The sequence below is a fragment of the Phalacrocorax aristotelis genome, chromosome 2, assembly GCF_949628215.1.
Source record: "Phalacrocorax aristotelis chromosome 2, bGulAri2.1, whole genome shotgun sequence".
NCBI lineage: Eukaryota > Metazoa > Chordata > Aves > Suliformes > Phalacrocoracidae > Phalacrocorax > Phalacrocorax aristotelis.
Genome location: NC_134277.1, coordinates 23154732 through 23171220, shown reverse-complemented (window position 1 = coordinate 23171220; position 16489 = coordinate 23154732). Strand labels below are relative to the sequence as shown.

The following is a 16489-nucleotide window of genomic DNA, read 5'->3' as shown; positions in this document are numbered from 1 at the left end:
CTAGGAATAACTCTGTGTAGAAACTTTTGGTTTTGTCATTATTCTACATATTTAATTTCTGACTCATAGGTGGACTAAGCCAGGGAGGAAATAGCAAATTAATATATTCTGTGTATATCAGACTGAATTAGCCATGAGGCAAAATGCTCTTCTTGTATACTACGTGTGGGTTTGGGTCAGAAGTGTAAGTCGTAATTAAACACAAAGCTGAAGAACGGCCTCTTTCCCAGTATGGAGACTGCTACCAAAACCATAGAGTCCAGCAGGCCAGGTCCAGCAATACTCAGGAACGCAGCTTACCCAGTCTTGCTGTCCTGACCCTACCAAGTACCATGATTTTCTTCTCCAGAATTCAGAAAGATTTCAAAAAAATCAGAGCTCCAGTTTAAGACATTTACAATGTCATAAAAATATGTCCACATGCATTAAATCTATTTCTCCCACTGACATTTAAAAGCAGCTCTGCTGGGTTTTTTTGTTTGTTTTATTTGTTTGTTTGTCTGTTTGTTTGTTTTACAGCTGCCATTTCCTGATTGTATTCTACTCAGGCAGGTCAGCTCTCTGCCATAACACCTCTGCAATTTTTTATCTTGTCCTTCCTCCATCACATATCACTTTCCCTTACTCCCTCTGCCACCACAACTGTGATCATCGCCTAATCCAACCTAACAGCTAACTCTTGTCCTTCCCATCCCCAGCCTCTCAGCAAGTAGCAGCAAATATTGTCACCAAGCCTGCCATCTGCTAACTGCCACAGAGCACCAGGCTGCTACTGTCAGGAATGCCACAGAGCTAAGAAGACAAGTAAGGTGTTGCTGCCTGCTGCAAGGGGCTGAGGCAGGAGAGCTGCTGCCGTCAAACCCACAAGAAGATGGGAAAAGGGGCACCCAAAAGCTTCTGGGGAAAAAGAGCACCTGATCAGCACCAGTGGCCACTCCGGTTTGTGAATGCAGCTACACAAAAACTGTCTGAGCAGCAGCTTCCCATTTCCTCCGAGAAAACAGTGAAGGGCTCTGGCACGTGGTCAATGCACCACCCACTTGGACTACAGTGAACAGCATTATACCTCTGTTTTCCCAGTGTTATACTCAGCCAGAACATCAGAGCTTTCCCCTTTTAGGCCTCTTCGCAATAAAAGAATCTAAAAACTCGCATGTGGCAGAAAAGGAATTTATCTCAGCTGTGCAGCTCTGAGTTGTTTTTTTTTTTATTAACCTTTTTTCCAATTTACAGTGGCGTCAGACACTACATGGATTTCAGACAGAAAAGTTACAAATATCTGCAGTCTGCTTAGAAAGTGAACTGCACACTTGCTCCCGATCATTCCCCCTTTCCCCTACACCACAGAGCACTCACAGCCTTGCCAACATGTTCCCCTTTCGCAAGATGCAGGGTGGGAGCAAACACTATTCAGTTCCCTGGCTTGTTCAACCTTGTTCTCTTTTTTACACTATGGTACATATTTGTGCAGCATGCAACTACCAGATGAGAACATCTTTTCCAAGAGGTATTTCTTAATGGCATTTAGAGAATGATTTGCAAGTAATGTAACATGAATTGCAAATTAAAGCCTCTTTAACACACTTCCTTGACTCTGTTTTTCCCTTGTATTCTCTTTATACCTCTTTCAGTCTGTATTTTCTTTGATTTGTAGCACTGAAAAACTGTTAAAACAAAGAGTGAAAGTAATTCTCTGCTCCCTGTCTCCTCACTCCCTCCAAAATGTTTTATTTCTGTTCTTTTAAGTGCTTTGGATCAGGTCCTTGTCTCTGGCACTATTCCTCCAACCTTGACTAACATCTATAATAGCTTCTTCTGGCAAGTCTCTTGCTCCTCACTGGCTGGCTACTGTGTGCAAGGCTCCTGCTTTTCATGGATCAAGGGCTCAGGCATCTTGAGACTAGCCACTTGGCTCCAATGTTTCCTTTTCAGCCTCCTCACAAAAACAAACCAGGCTTTAATAGTTAGTTCTCAATACAGTGCTCCCTTGTTTATTTTCTTCACATGTCTATTCTTTCTCTCCATTCCTGGCCACAAAGAGAAGAAAGCTGGAAGAACACCACTTTGCCAGTTTATTACCAATTTTGAGCTGTGAAAGCTGGTATAGAAAGAAGGTAGAGGGAGCGAGGGAGGACATCTAGAGGGAACTGATTAACCCATCACCAGGCCTACTGCTGGACCTTCTGCAAGACCCTAGTATAAGGAAGCATCCCCAGAAATGTGGGCACTATTCCTTAGCCCTCTCCTTGGCTGTAAGCAGCCTTCTCTAACACTTCTCTAGATTTCAATTTCTCTTGTGCAAAAGCTAAGTAGAGCACAGGGTTTACATGCTGGCATCCTGTACAAGGATGAGATCTGAAGGATGTTTTAGGTCAGGAAACAGAAAAATTGTAGGCAAGAGATTATAATCCTCAGTATAGCAGTGATCACGACTACACTCTACTTCCCGCGGTACAAAGTACAAAACTGAGAGAAAATATATCTTTTCAGCTGCCCTAGAAATAAAAATTTTGAGGAAATGAAAATAAAGGGTACTTGGCTTCAGGTTGACTGAATGGTTTTATTTGGCTAAAAATTTCTCATTTTGTTTGTGAGTAAATTCAGTTTCTTTCAGTCCCTTTAAAGAAAGATATTAATTATGAAAAGAAAAATCTATAAAGGAGACATGGCAGCCCTCCCTTTAAAAATGTAGAAAAAAACACATTTTAAAGCTTTTGAACATTCCCCACTCCTTTGCAGATAAAAACAAGAGGAAAATAATTTATTATTTGGGCTCATTGCATTTCAGCAGTCAAAATACTAATCTCAGGATTTCTTCTTTACATGAAACTGGAATCATGACATCTCACTTCACCCATAAAAGCCAGCGCATATAATCTAAGGTGGTAGCTAGACTCTTTGTAGTAAGTCTAGGCACCCGCAAAGTGATTCATCCTCCCTATTGCAGACACCTGCTTAAGGTAAGATGAAGTGCTCTCTGGCAATGCTTCACTCCCTACTGATCACAGAGGAAATAGGGACAAATCGTTTGGACTTAACACTTCAGTTTTAATGCCTAAATTTAGATAAGACAAATTTCCCCTTGGTTTTCTGCATACTTATTGTTTCTCTTTATTGGAGAAGACCTGAGTTTTCTTGTTTCTAGAATCTGAGTACATACCTTCAAGAAGTCACGGTCACAGTCATATCCATCTTCTACATTAAAGGCTGTGAAGCTATAGTTGAGTGTGTTCCCCTTTGTAGTTTGGATAGTCCAGTGGCAGTGCTCATTTAATGGGTAATTATTTGGATAATTTAAACTTTCCAATATGCCACGGCTACGATTTACAGTCAGTACTTCATGGCAAACTGAAAACAAAAGTGATAATGAATTATGTTTGTGCAGTGCTTATTAACCCAGTATCTCAAAAAATTACTAATTGAAGTTATTGATAGCATTACACGGGGATAAATGTTTTTATTCACAGGCTAGAGAAATCATGCAGAAAGAGAATTGTGACCTATTGAAGAACATATTGCATATATTGCAAACAAAATCCAGACTTTCCAAACCTGAATCTTGCAGCTCGATTACGTCTTTTTTTCCTGACACTTGCAGGCTCATCAGTATATGTAGTACATATATTTTTTGGCAGTTTTCTTTAATACTAAAGACATGGTTATTCCTGAAACATATTTTTTGCTTTTTTTTAACTAATAATAGAAGTTTGCCCTGTCATTTGAAACAATTTGGGGAGGGTGCTCAACAAGGATTGAGTAATGGATTAAAGTGGTTTATTTCTGCAAACTAGAAAAAATTATAATCCCTGGCTAAAACAACAAATGGGAAGTACACTACTTGTACTGGATTTTCTAGCTCCAGGAACTGGAAGTGACCATGAAATTCTTTAAAACGAAGCCATGGTTTTCCTCATGAGTAATCCAGTAACATCCTAGCATAAGAACTGGCTGCTCACCTGGAATAATGAGAGCTTTCCTTAAAGTGCAGAGAAAATTAAAACGAATCTAAACTAGATAAAGCGTGACATTACAATTATGGCATTAGGTCAGTGAGTCTCAGTTTCCTGTATCCAACTTTTGCTAGAGACAGAAAATATTAGTGTAGGCAATTCCTCGTCTGGAGACAGCATACAATGGGACTGGGATTGGAGAAGTGGGCAGGAGGCGGGGAGGAGGACAGGCTATTTGCCTTGTACAGCAAATCTGCAGTGTTTGAACAGCAGAAATAGCTGAGATTCACTTGCAAAACTCTTCTGTTGTCTGTCACTAGGGATAATACACCTACCTCCTGCAAATATTTTTGATTCTTTCCAAATGATTTACAGAGCAGCAAGGTCTGTGTTTTTAGGACTTCGAAATGCTCAGGGTACAACTGAAGGTCAGGGTCAGGTGGAGTGGAGCTTGTCTGCAAAGCTACACTAAAACATACAACTGTTCGAAAGGACAGGATGAAAAGCACAGAATGGATTTTGAAGAATGCAATATGGGTAAAATCTGCTACCCCCTGCCATCAGTATTTTATTAGGAAAGTTTCAGACACAAAGGTGACTTTGAATGTTAACTTGATACCATGTTTTCCTTCGCAATGTTTTCCAATTCATCATTACATTTCTTTCATGTACTCATAAATGCATCTGGCATCTAAACATCCTTTTTTAATACCATTACTTCCTACATACTTTTAGCTTTTGGACAAGCCAGCGAAAGCTTTCTCTGATGCATCTTCAGGAATTAAATATGAACATAAAGTGTAGAGCACATTATCTGATAGCTCAGGTACTACATCTGAGTGCTTTGAAAGTGCTCTTCCTGTTTAATTAATGAAAGGGGGGAAACCCTTTCTAATATATCATTTTGACTTTGCAGTCTCAAAAGTACATGGTAGATGAATCTGTGATATCTTTAAGAAATGAGGAGCCAAAGGTCTCTCACTCTTCTAATTATTGTATGCATCATGAGTGGATGAATAGCTTTGTTTTTTTCATAATCCATTTACTATTTTCCAAACCTAAGACAACTTAATGTCTGTAAACCTACAGCAATCTCAATCAATTGGGCATGTCATATTTAGGGTACCAAAGATGCTTGAAAATAGTTTTGTATGTGGTCAGATTCTGTATCTTCCAATGTGCATTTAACCATATATGCTCGAGCGTATAAGGAGAAAAGTTAACACCAGGGTGATATTCAAAGTTCTGACTGGGAGCAAAATAACTTTAATTTGTTATGTTTCTTCTTGGATTTTTCTCCAAATGTTATTGTTCTGATATTTCTGGGGTAGGACCATTTTACCAAAAAAACATTTGCAAGAAAAATGTGACCCTTACCATAAGATATAAAAAAAGAAACTTTTTGAAGTGTTCCAGGTAGGCTAAATGATCCTAAGCACCCATAGTGATCCAGGATGGCTGAGGGTAACTCACTTATCCTTTGCCATCCTGCCACACAAGCAGCTAGGAGAGCACAGAAACGTGTTCTGTCTACCTTCTGTGTTAAAAAGTCAGGAGACTGGGTGAGCAGAAGAGCAAGAACAGTCCAATCTACCGTGTTATGGACTTCCAGCACTTGTTATTCTGAGTAAATCTGGAGTGGTAAGTGCCGCTGTTGCAGGTAATAGAAGCAGAGCCTCCTCACCAGCTTTCTTCTAGGAAGGAGATAATCTCCATCAGGGGTAGATGAGCAGATTATTTTTAGCTCTTTGTTCTGTGACTGTAGCAGACTAGACATTCTGGGTCAATAATATGCTTTATACATTGTCCTCTACTCATGAATAGGTAGGATCACGGGCCGCGAGAAGCAGTTTCGGGAACAAGCTGAACTGTAGAAAAATGTTCTTCTCATCTTCTTTTACTTACCCTGTTTGTATTTAGCTAAAAAGCCTCCACCTCGCAAACTGCTATCTGTCCTTAGTTTTACATATATGCTGTCTCCACTGGAACGGATGAGTTGTGGTATCTGATTCCCACAAAATTTACCTAGCTGTTTAGCATTACTGCTGTTACCATCATATACCTTAAAAGAAAGAAAAAAAGAATTTAATAAAGCTGATGGCATTACAAATCCAAGTAATTACCCCCTGACAAATGTCTGCTTAGGGAATTGTTACTGGGTATATAAGAGGTTAAATTCTATTTCTGCTCAGAGGAAGCCTGACACGCATTTCAGAAACAAGCAAATCAGTGGAAAAACAGGAAGCCAGTAACCGAACACTGGGGGTTTTGAGGGGCTTACTCACCAAGAGGGGAAAGCTGCACTCCATTTCAACTCTATTAAAAATATTCAAATAAATTATGCAACAATTCAGATACGAAATTTGATATTAACAATAGTGTTATTGACACTGTTGTGCCTTTTTCCTTGTAATTTACTAAGAGATCATACTAAGGCCTTGGTCGAAAACACAGCAAATTTAAGAGACGCAGACAGATTCTTGTTTCAGTGGCCTTTCTATCTGGACATAAATGTTCTTCTTACCAGCAGCTACACAGACACTGCTGCCTTACCTCTCACTGTTCTGTGATACGAATGTAGTATGTTAGCACGGAGCTTTCCTATTCTGAGTCTGATCACTTACAGGCATTTGAAGACCAGGGCCATGTGTTTTTCCTTGCCAGTGCATTTATCATACTCAGCTGCCTCCTGTGGAGCAAAGTGTCACAGGATACATACCGCAAGATAATCGAAGTTGCACTTTGAGTGATGCTCTAGATGGAACTGTTCAAACTGGATTTCAAATGGGGTTCCTCGGTTTCCTCTGAGCAACCAGTAACACTCTGAATTGTGGTAATATGGCATAGGGTAGTTGGGAGACATGAAGATACCAGAAGCTGCCATCAAAGTCCCACCACAACCTGAAAATGGCAAAGAAACCAAACAAACATTTAACACCTAGAAGAGTAGAAAATTATACATGATGTGTGGGATTCATACTACTGACGTCCTTCACATGCCCTGAATATCTGCAGCAATGCCCGAAAAATCTGCATTTAGCCAACAGTGTTGTAAGCAGAAGAGAAGCACCTAGAAATATTAACTATCTAATTTGAAGAGTGCCCTGATAGATAGTTAATCTTCAAATAGAAACCTCTCCATTAAATTCTTGGTTACTGCTTTCCTAAACATATGAGAAAGTTGATGCTACATTATATCTAGGGAACAGTATATGCTTCCTTATGGAGAAAAGGAAAGCCCAAGGATCAAGAAAGTTGTAACCTTGATCTTAACAACATGAATATATGATACTATATAATTAGCAGACAGATTTGAGAAGATGGGAAGCAGAAAAGATGTGGGGGAAGAGGTGAGAAATGAAATACAAATGAAAGATCGAAAATGAGATATGTAAAATGGTTTTATACTTGATGTGGTCATTTTACCTGCTGATGTACCATCCCACTCTGCTGAAAACCCATTTCTTGTGCCAAATAAGTCACTTACAAACTTTATCCACAACTTGTTACCATGAGAGAATATAACAGGAGGCAGGTCTGTACCACAGTATTTTCCAAGAGGAGGAGAAGTTTCATAGCCTCCATCTCTAGAATGATGGAAAAGAAAAAGCTTGGGTCAAAGAGGGAAACCATGAGAAATGTTAACAAATCAAAAATCTTGGGATTCTTTCAGGCCTGGGAAAGACTAATCCTGGCTCTTCATCTTCCACAGCAATACAGCTACCAAATACTGGAGGAGTCCTGCTACTTGCAGTAAGAAGTCCAACCACAAGCACCTGCTTGCTGGCTATGTCCACACTCTCATCTCAGCAGCCTGTCCAGAGTCTGTCAACACAATGGCAGACTCAAGAATTGTCTCAAGTAGACTTGATGCTGCAGAGGCAGGACCTTCTCTGTACTCTACAAGGTGGCAATCACTGGTGTAACCAAAGGTAATCTTCTAATCTGAAGAAATAACGGTTTGCTAACTTCTCACTCTTTAGCCCAGCACAAAACCAGATGAGGTGACCTATTAAAAAAAATATGTTTATTTGCCACCACACAAATGGGAACCCATTTCTCAGAACTGATATGATGCATGTTTTGAAACATTTTCTTAGCCTTCAGAATTGTTTCAACAACCACTTATTTCCCATTTTTAAATTAAGTAATATTTCCAGTAATATTTCCAAACACTGTAATCAGGATGCACACCTAATGTTCTGTTTCGCTACCTACACATGTCTCATGGGAATAAAAAAGATGGTGGCAACCTGCTTATTAATTTTTTTCTAACCTTATCTTTAAGCACTTTGATATTACAAATACCCTACAGGTCATTAGGACAATAATAAATACATTTCTATCTAGATATGGCTGTGATCTCACTACGATGCTTTTTAAGTGGACAGTAATACTTTCAGTTACATTTTCATAGGTTTATACCTGCTTTTGAGAGAAATTTCTACTTAGACTGTGTCCAGCTTAAACAGCTTGCTGCTGTCTCAGGTTACTGGCAGTTGAAGAACTGTGCCAGAACCATCCCTCACTTGCATATAACCTCTGCAGCTGTAGTCAGATGAACAATTTTCTTAGCTGACTGAATGCAATTTATCAGAGGACACCTCAGGACCAGAAACCAGAGTTGCGCCTCACCTAAGACATATCTAGCTACCACATTTAAGAGTATCATGTTCGATGAGACGTTCTGGAAATCCAGTTATGGCAGCAGAAATGTGCTGAGTTGCACTTAGCAATGTTCTGGCCATATCTTAAAACCTGTTTAATGCTGCTGAGCTCTTCATAGGGACAACGAAGTTAGATTTTTGCAATAAACTAATACTTTCTGTTCTTGAGGTAAAAAAGTGAAAAAAAACCATGTTACAATTCAGATCTACTCCAAATTAAGGTGTTAACTGTTAAAATAAAGTTAGATTAAATTTACTCTCAGGTTGGTTTTTTTTTTAATGAAAAAAATGAAACACTTTACATAGAAAATATTGAAAAAGCCTTTCAGTTTTTCATAACTTTCTCCAGTTTGTAAGCACAGCCGAAAACAAACAGCTAATTCAGCATGAATTCAGAATCTCAGTAGTGCAACTTCAGCAAGCAGCTTTTTTTTTGGTTCTAAAAAATAAGACACTACTTACAGAGGAATAACCCATACAGAATATCTGGTATAATGTTCAGAATTAGTTTTATCATGGTGATCATTGCAGTAATGGAAACTCGTGGCATGCTCAGAGTGAAAAACCACACTGGCATTCTGCAGACACGGTTCATCTAGACAGCTGGTTCATGAGGACAAAAGTGGGTGTACTGACACTGCAAATGCAAATCCCATACAGCAACACAGCAGAAAGGATGTGTTCTTGGTGCAGCTGTACTATAAGCACACATCTAACCTTCTTGCAAATACTACTTCCTTCTACTTGTCTCTGTCCTGTAAAGTTTACTAGAAATCACCATGCTAATAAGCTAAGTTTAGTGGTGATGCCACTATAGACAAATATTGCAGATTACATACATGTTCCTAGTGCTGCATCATAGAATAGCTACTGTTTAAAGATGATAAACATACAACAGAATATGTCACAGCACAGGCAATAAAACACTTTTTTTCTGCACTAAGGAAAACAATCAGAATGCAGTGCATGGGAGCACAGTCCACATACTCTACTTGCTCTAAGAACTGGCATTTACCAAGTGGGAAAGCTGACAATGGAGCAGGATGGGAGGAGGAAAAGGTAGCCTTTAAAGTTCTCTGGTAAGTCCTTTTCCAACATTCACAGCACAGGTGCGTAGTTAAAACTATAGCTTCTGAACACGCCTAAGTGGATTTGGATAACTTCTGCGGTTATCAGTAATAAGGACAAGAGAAATAATTAGGCTTGCCTGATTTCTATGTAATCCTCTGTACAGACTTTATTCCCTTCCAAACTGAAGTTGGTGAAGTGCAGCACAATCTGTCTGTTTATTCCCACTGTGATGGTGTATATGCACTCCATCCGGACAGGGTAGTTATTGGGATAGTTTGGAGATGTTAGCACACCAGTTTCAGTACTGTAGTTGTGTGAGCACACTTTAAAAAGAAAAGAAACAAGTATTAATTAATTTAATATATATGCTAAATTAACAGGAAACTTCTATTTCCAACAGACAGAGAAGCAAACATCCTGTGCTTCTGTGCATTATAACTGTTCCTGGACACATCTTACTGCTGACTATCATCACTATAAACTAAAAACAGAATCCAGCTTTTTCATGGGATTTCTTATATTTCTGTTGATTTGTTCAGCTTTTACCAGAACAGTGTCTGTAATAAATAGGCAACGTAAGAGTAGTTCCAGCTGCCTAAGTTGGCTTTGACCTAAAACCCAGGTAAGCAGAGAAAGAAAGTGCACAGGGATGTCTCGATCAACACAAAAGGTAGGATTCCTGAATTTCTGAAAAGCAGTGGTGGTGGAAACTGAATGCAGTCTCCAGCTACCAAGAGATGCTACATTGTTCTCAGGCATTCCCTGGGGCATGAAGATTTTATATGTAAATTTCTTTTCCCGTTTTCTGGGCCATAAGTGACAATCAGTTGGAAAACAGTATAACCCTTAGACTGTGAGGACAAAGCAGTTCTACTTAAAGTCTTATACTAAAATCAGCTACATCAATTCTTCTGTGAGCAGTGTAGAAGCATCTTGATATTATGAGATGGAAAGAAGAAAAGAGTGCACACTAATGCTGAGCCAGAACCTGAGCCATAATTAAAAATAATCTCTTCTGAAAGCACAGACATAAGGACTAGGAATAAAAATATCTGCTATAAAATTGTAAACGAGACTTATTTTAGAGATAACAATTATCGTGTATTAGTTGATTCGTCTGAGAAAGGTTTGTTATCTGGCTGCAAAAAGGGAAAGAAGAAATGTGATCTGTGTCAGGTGTTTTCAGTCAAAACAGGGAATCTTGATTCCACTGCACAAGGTAATGGTGACATGTGACCTGGAAAATGTGAATAACCATGGTCACTGGTGTTCTGGAAATCACATGAGAACAAATAAGACCGAGGTTGTGGAGATAGTGGGAAATTAGTAGATTAGTAGGCAAGAGATATTAGAAGAACTTAACTTGTTTAGCTTAGCAAGTACAGGAGAAAAAGAGAGACATAAAGAAATAGAACACACTTTCAATGACACCACAAGCTCTGAAGTTAAAAACTGTCCATGAATACAGATACAGAGAAAGTAGGAGAAACTTCTATCAGGAAGTGAGTTTGTACAGCAATCATCCAACCAATATAACAGATGCAGAAAGGGGAAAGAAGTCCAGCGTTTTTTAAGATACCATTTGATTAATTTAATTGAGAAGGTGATCACATAGAGTCATAGAATCATTAATGTCAGAAAACACTTCTAAGACCATCAAGTCCAACCATCAATCCAACACTACCCATGTCTCCTAAACCATGCCCTGAAGTGCCATGTCTACACATCTTTTAAATACCTCCAGGAATGGGGACTCCACCACCTCTCTGGGCAGCCTGTTCCAATGCCTGACCACTCTTTCAGTAAAGACGTTTTTCCTAATATCCAATCTAAACCTCCTCTGATGCAGCTTGAGGCCATTTCCTCTCGTCCTATCACTAGTGACCTGGGAGAAATAACCAACACCCACCTCACTACTACAACCTCCTTTTAGGTAGTTTTAGAAAGCAATGAGGTCTCCCCTCAGCCTCCTCTTCCCCAGGCTAAACAACACCAGTTCCATCAGCCGCTCCTCAGAAGACTTGTTCTCCAACCCTTCACCAGCTTTCTTTGCCCTTCTCTGGACACGCTCCAGCAACTCAATGTCCTCCTTGTAGTGAGGGGCCCAAAACTGAACACAGTGTTCAAGGTGTGGCCTCACCAGTACATGCTGAGTACAGGGGCACGATCACCTCCCTACTCCTGCTGGTCACACTATTCCTGATACAAGCCAGGATGCTGTTGGCCGCCTTGGCCACCTGGGCACACTGCTGGCTCATGTTCAGCCAGACATTGAACAACACCCCCAGGTCCTTCTCCACTGGGCAACTTCCCAGCCACTCGTCCCCAAGCCTGTAGTGTTGTATGGTGGTGTTGTGACCCAAGTGCAGGACCCGGCACTTGGCCTTGTTAAACCTCATACAATTGGCCCATCCATCCAGCCTGTCCAGATCCCTCTGCAGAGCCTTTCTACCCTCGAGCAGATCCTAAACTCCCACCCAACTTGGTGTCATCTGAAAACTTACTGAGGGTGCACTAGATCCCCTTGTCCAGATTGTAGGCAAAGATATTAAACAAGACTGGCCACAACAGCGAGCCCTGGGGAAGCCCACTTGTGACCGGCTGCCATCTGGATTTGGCTCCTACATTATGTAGGTCTTGGCAAAAAAAAAAAAAAGGTGTAGGGCATAAAATAGTGGGCTGGGTTTGATGATCCTGGAGGCTCATTCTGGTTCTCCATTACCCTGTTTCATGTCCTACAGGTAGCAAATATAAGAAATGAAAGTAGATTTCTTAAATACTTTCTATCAAGTAGGCAGGGTTAGACTAATATAAAGTACAACTGAAAGAGCAAGTGAAGTATTATGATTAAGTTTAAACTCACTTAAGCTAGTTGCCACAGATCTCTAAAACTTCTCAAAGATAGCACAGCTGCAGTGTAGTAACACTTGTGCTTAAAACTTCAATATGCATAATAATTTACAGGGAAGGGATGAAATTACAGTTCAGGCCCTCCATCTCTAAGACTGGTCATTTCCATGTCTGTTCTGCATCCATTCTAACTACTAAAACGCTTTTGCTTTTAATGGTGACTTTTTTTAACTGGTTTTTTGCATTCTTGGTCACCTAGAAGGTCTCTTTTGAAAATGTTTTCTGTGGGATAAAAACCTGCAAAGATAGCTACCAGACGTATGTTCCTCATTCATCACAAGAAGAACAAAGATACAGGCAAATAAATTTCTGCCACTGCGTTGTCCATTGGTACTGACAGGTCAAAAAGGTTTCATGCACTAGTTTACCTAAAATCATGATCTGTTAGTCTTTATCTAGAATTTTAGTCATTTCTGTGTTCCATCCCAGATATGATCTAATGTACACATATAACAATCAGATTAGTCCTGGTCACCTTAAAAACCTTGTGCTGCTTTATAAATCCTTATAATGCCCTTGCTATGTTGCCAGTTTCCATGCTGTTTCATGATATGTAGGTTTATCATTAGTCCAGATCCTTGAGTTATAGGATTTCTTGAGAAGCCTGCCTGCAGAGTTAGAAATCTGACTTAGGGATATGACCCAAGTTTTTCCTATGGCTCATTACACAAAAATCTATAAAAAATTAAAATTAAAGTGTGTGTATATTTATTAGCTTACTTATTTTAAGTAATTATTTCCTCCTGATTTTGGAAGGATGGGTGCCTGACTCATGCACATTTAATGATTAGAGGAATTACAACATTGTCATTCCTTATTCAATCAGAGGCTGAGACCATGAATACTAGCTTTTAGCCTAGAGAATATTAAAAATTACGTAATAGATAAGGGCCCTTAGGGTAAAATTAGCAACACAGAGACCAAAATGTCTTTATTGGTCCTTTTAAGGACAATTTCCACAGAATTGTCCAGGTCCTTTCCCTCACCAAAGTTTGCTTTCTTGGGAGTAATCCATACAGAAATTCATATCCCAAGTGTACTATTTTAAACTGGATGTGGTATACTGCTCTACACTTGACATAACAATCTTCTTTATGAGCTAAGGGGGATAAATACAGAAGGTGGAACAGTGACTGCCTTAGAAATGCCAGACCTCCAAGTGTAGACTGAGCATACACTGCTATGAGGGTTAGGTACAGCATAAATGAACCCATGTTTTTTGACAGCCAGCTCTCTTCTGGTAACTGGATTAATTCATTGTGTTCTACTTTCAGCAGGCAAGCTGGCACTCCCCTTTTGCACTCATGTCACTGACACAGCATTTGGGGGTGTGATTGGGCAGTAATAGTTCCTTCAGTGAAAACTGCTAGCAAGGTTAGCAGCAAAACAGTACTTTGACTCCTTTGGCAAAGTTCAGAATGCAGACTAACGCCATATGTGATTATTATATGCCTGGAAAAAATATTAATTCAGTTTATTTTGAAGACACTTATCGCAGCTCATGAAAAACAGAAGAAGGAGGCAATTGTTGAGGACTATCGCACATCTTGCTTTGCCAGTGCGTGAGGTTTTGAGAGCAATTCAATCTGCTTTCTGGTTTTGGTACTGAATGTGTTTGCTCTTCTGAAAAAAACACCATAAATGGCAGTAATGCACTGTAATAGCCAACAGCACAGAAAAATGCCAGCTTTTGTACTACTCACTCATGCAATCATGCAGACTGCAGAAAATTATATCCATGTTTTTTCCCATTAAGAGATATTAATCAGTTGCCACAATTCTAATTAATCAAAAATAAAACTATAGTGTCACAGCTAAAATGGCAGTTTTCTTTCGATCTCACTCTGCCATAGGAAAACCGGGATCCCTAACAATTAGACTTTTATGTAACACTATGCATGTTTAGAAAAAAAAGGACAAAACTGTCACATGAAGTATATGCCTCTCCACAGGCAATGGAAAAGCACATATGCACTTCAGGATGTTTTGTTACTGCTGCTGGCAGATGCTAAAAGGCTTAGTTTTTACCAAGAAGGCACACAAAGGTCCTTTGTACTGTTACAGACCCAAACTCCTTAGAAACACTGGGTACAGCTGTTCAAAAAGAACATCCGACTCTCTTCTGCTGATTTACACATAAACACACAAATTAGAGACATATATACATATATAGGCAGACTCATACCCTGATCAAACATAGACAAATTACAGTGGCCTAACAGGTTGTCAGTTGCCAGCTGATTAAACCTTTTTCCTGAGACTCAGGATGAGCTGAGGAGATGCCCAAGATGCATGCAGGACTTCAGCTTTTTTTTTTTCTGTCTTAGCTCAGTCTCATTCAACCACACCCCTGTATCTCTGCATGTATGTATTTGTCAGACGTTACTTTCCATTCCTGTCTGCTCGTTCAGCTGAAGAGAAAAGCCAGGCAACATCGTCCTAATAATTACTGGGTTCAGTTAGCAAGATGGGAATTAAGATCTCAACTTGTACTCAGCTATCAATAAAGACGACACACAAACCTATACATCACCTTCAGGTGCACTTTTTAAGTCCATGGGTTCACAAATATTTTTCTTCCCTTCTTCATCCTTCTCAAACTCTGAATTCCCCAGCCAGTCATTGTCAGCTAACATATACCACACAATGAAGCTGTTTAAAACCAAGTTATCCCTCCTGATAAATAACATAATTCACAATTCAGATTGGTAAGGAAGAAAAATCTTATCTTTCACCAAAGCTAGAGAAAGACGAGGAATAAAATCTCAATCAAGAAGCCAATCTTTTAAAAACCTTGTTAAGGCTGACTTTTCTTGGCAGAAAGGATGAAATGAAGCCTCTGTTATGAAACAAAAAAGAAAATGAAAAAAAAGAAAAAAGTGTCGTCGTCGTCCCCCCCCCCGGCCTGATTTAAAGTAGAACAAATAAATTCCCACTTCCTTGTGAAGAAGTCAAGGACAATAGAATACATACACTGGCTTTAGTGCTACTCTGGTTGAAAAATTGTGGCCTGGATCTTTCAAGACCCTGAGCAACACTTCCAGGAAAGACTATCAAAGATTTTTCAATAATTCTACATGGGTTCTTTGTGGTGTGGTCAGTTAAGATGGGCAAAAGAAAACCCTGTGACTTTCCCCTTTAAAGGACAGCAAGAGAGCCAAGAACGAAGCATCTGAGGTACACATAGTTTAAGTGGTCAGTATATATTTTAAACAACTAAGTATCATGCGGGCATATTTGACTGAAGGATTTCCATTTGTATTACTGCCGTATGAGCTATTCCCAGCTACTAGCTGGCAGACTGCTAAGACAATTGTTTGCACTTTATGGACCATGGCCATGGCTGTATCTCGTGGCATTCAAATCTTTTGACCAGGAAATATAGCTTTGTCATTATTTTCAGGCTACTTTTCAACTAATTAATAGATCACAGATAAATCACGCCAACAAAAACATTGTTTGCCAAGATGCATGGAGAAGAAAGTTAGTTTTGTTTTACACAAAAACACTTTTTTCACTCCTACTTATCCTTTTTTTTTTTTACTCTTACTTATTCTTTTTTTGTCTCTGTGTGTGTGATAATCTTGTCCATCTTTTCAATAGCTTATTCTCTGTAAAATAACTCCAGGCAAAAGCCTATTGAAACATCTAATATGAACCAGAACAGCTTTGACTAGTTCTGATATTGGTTACATTCTAGCTGGCTAAGAAAACAGAGCTCAAAAATATGAAAGATTCTTGCTGCATAAGAAACATTATTAAAACCATATTTTCATTAGAGAGAAAGAAAAAAGAGAAAATAGGCAGCAGATGCAAAGGAAAAAACTACCCATAGCTTTGGTAAATCTCTCAGATATGATTATGCTCAGCAATTTGCTACCTTAGTGTAAC

The 16489-nt window shown here is 39.4% G+C and overlaps 1 protein-coding gene across 1 annotated transcript in view; it reads right to left on the bottom strand.

Annotated features, from left to right (window-relative positions):
• The window catches only part of CUBN (cubilin), a 156338-nt gene that overhangs the window by 108159 nt on the left and 31690 nt on the right, over positions 1 to 16489 (bottom strand). The window contains exons 23-27 of the mRNA XM_075082729.1: positions 9825 to 10011; positions 7377 to 7537; positions 6670 to 6851; positions 5856 to 6012; positions 3161 to 3348 (exon numbers count right to left, since the gene is read on the bottom strand). Of these exons, the coding sequence (XP_074938830.1) occupies positions 3161 to 3348; positions 5856 to 6012; positions 6670 to 6851; positions 7377 to 7537; positions 9825 to 10011 (875 nt within the window). The remainder of the gene's footprint in view (positions 1 to 3160; positions 3349 to 5855; positions 6013 to 6669; positions 6852 to 7376; positions 7538 to 9824; positions 10012 to 16489) is intronic.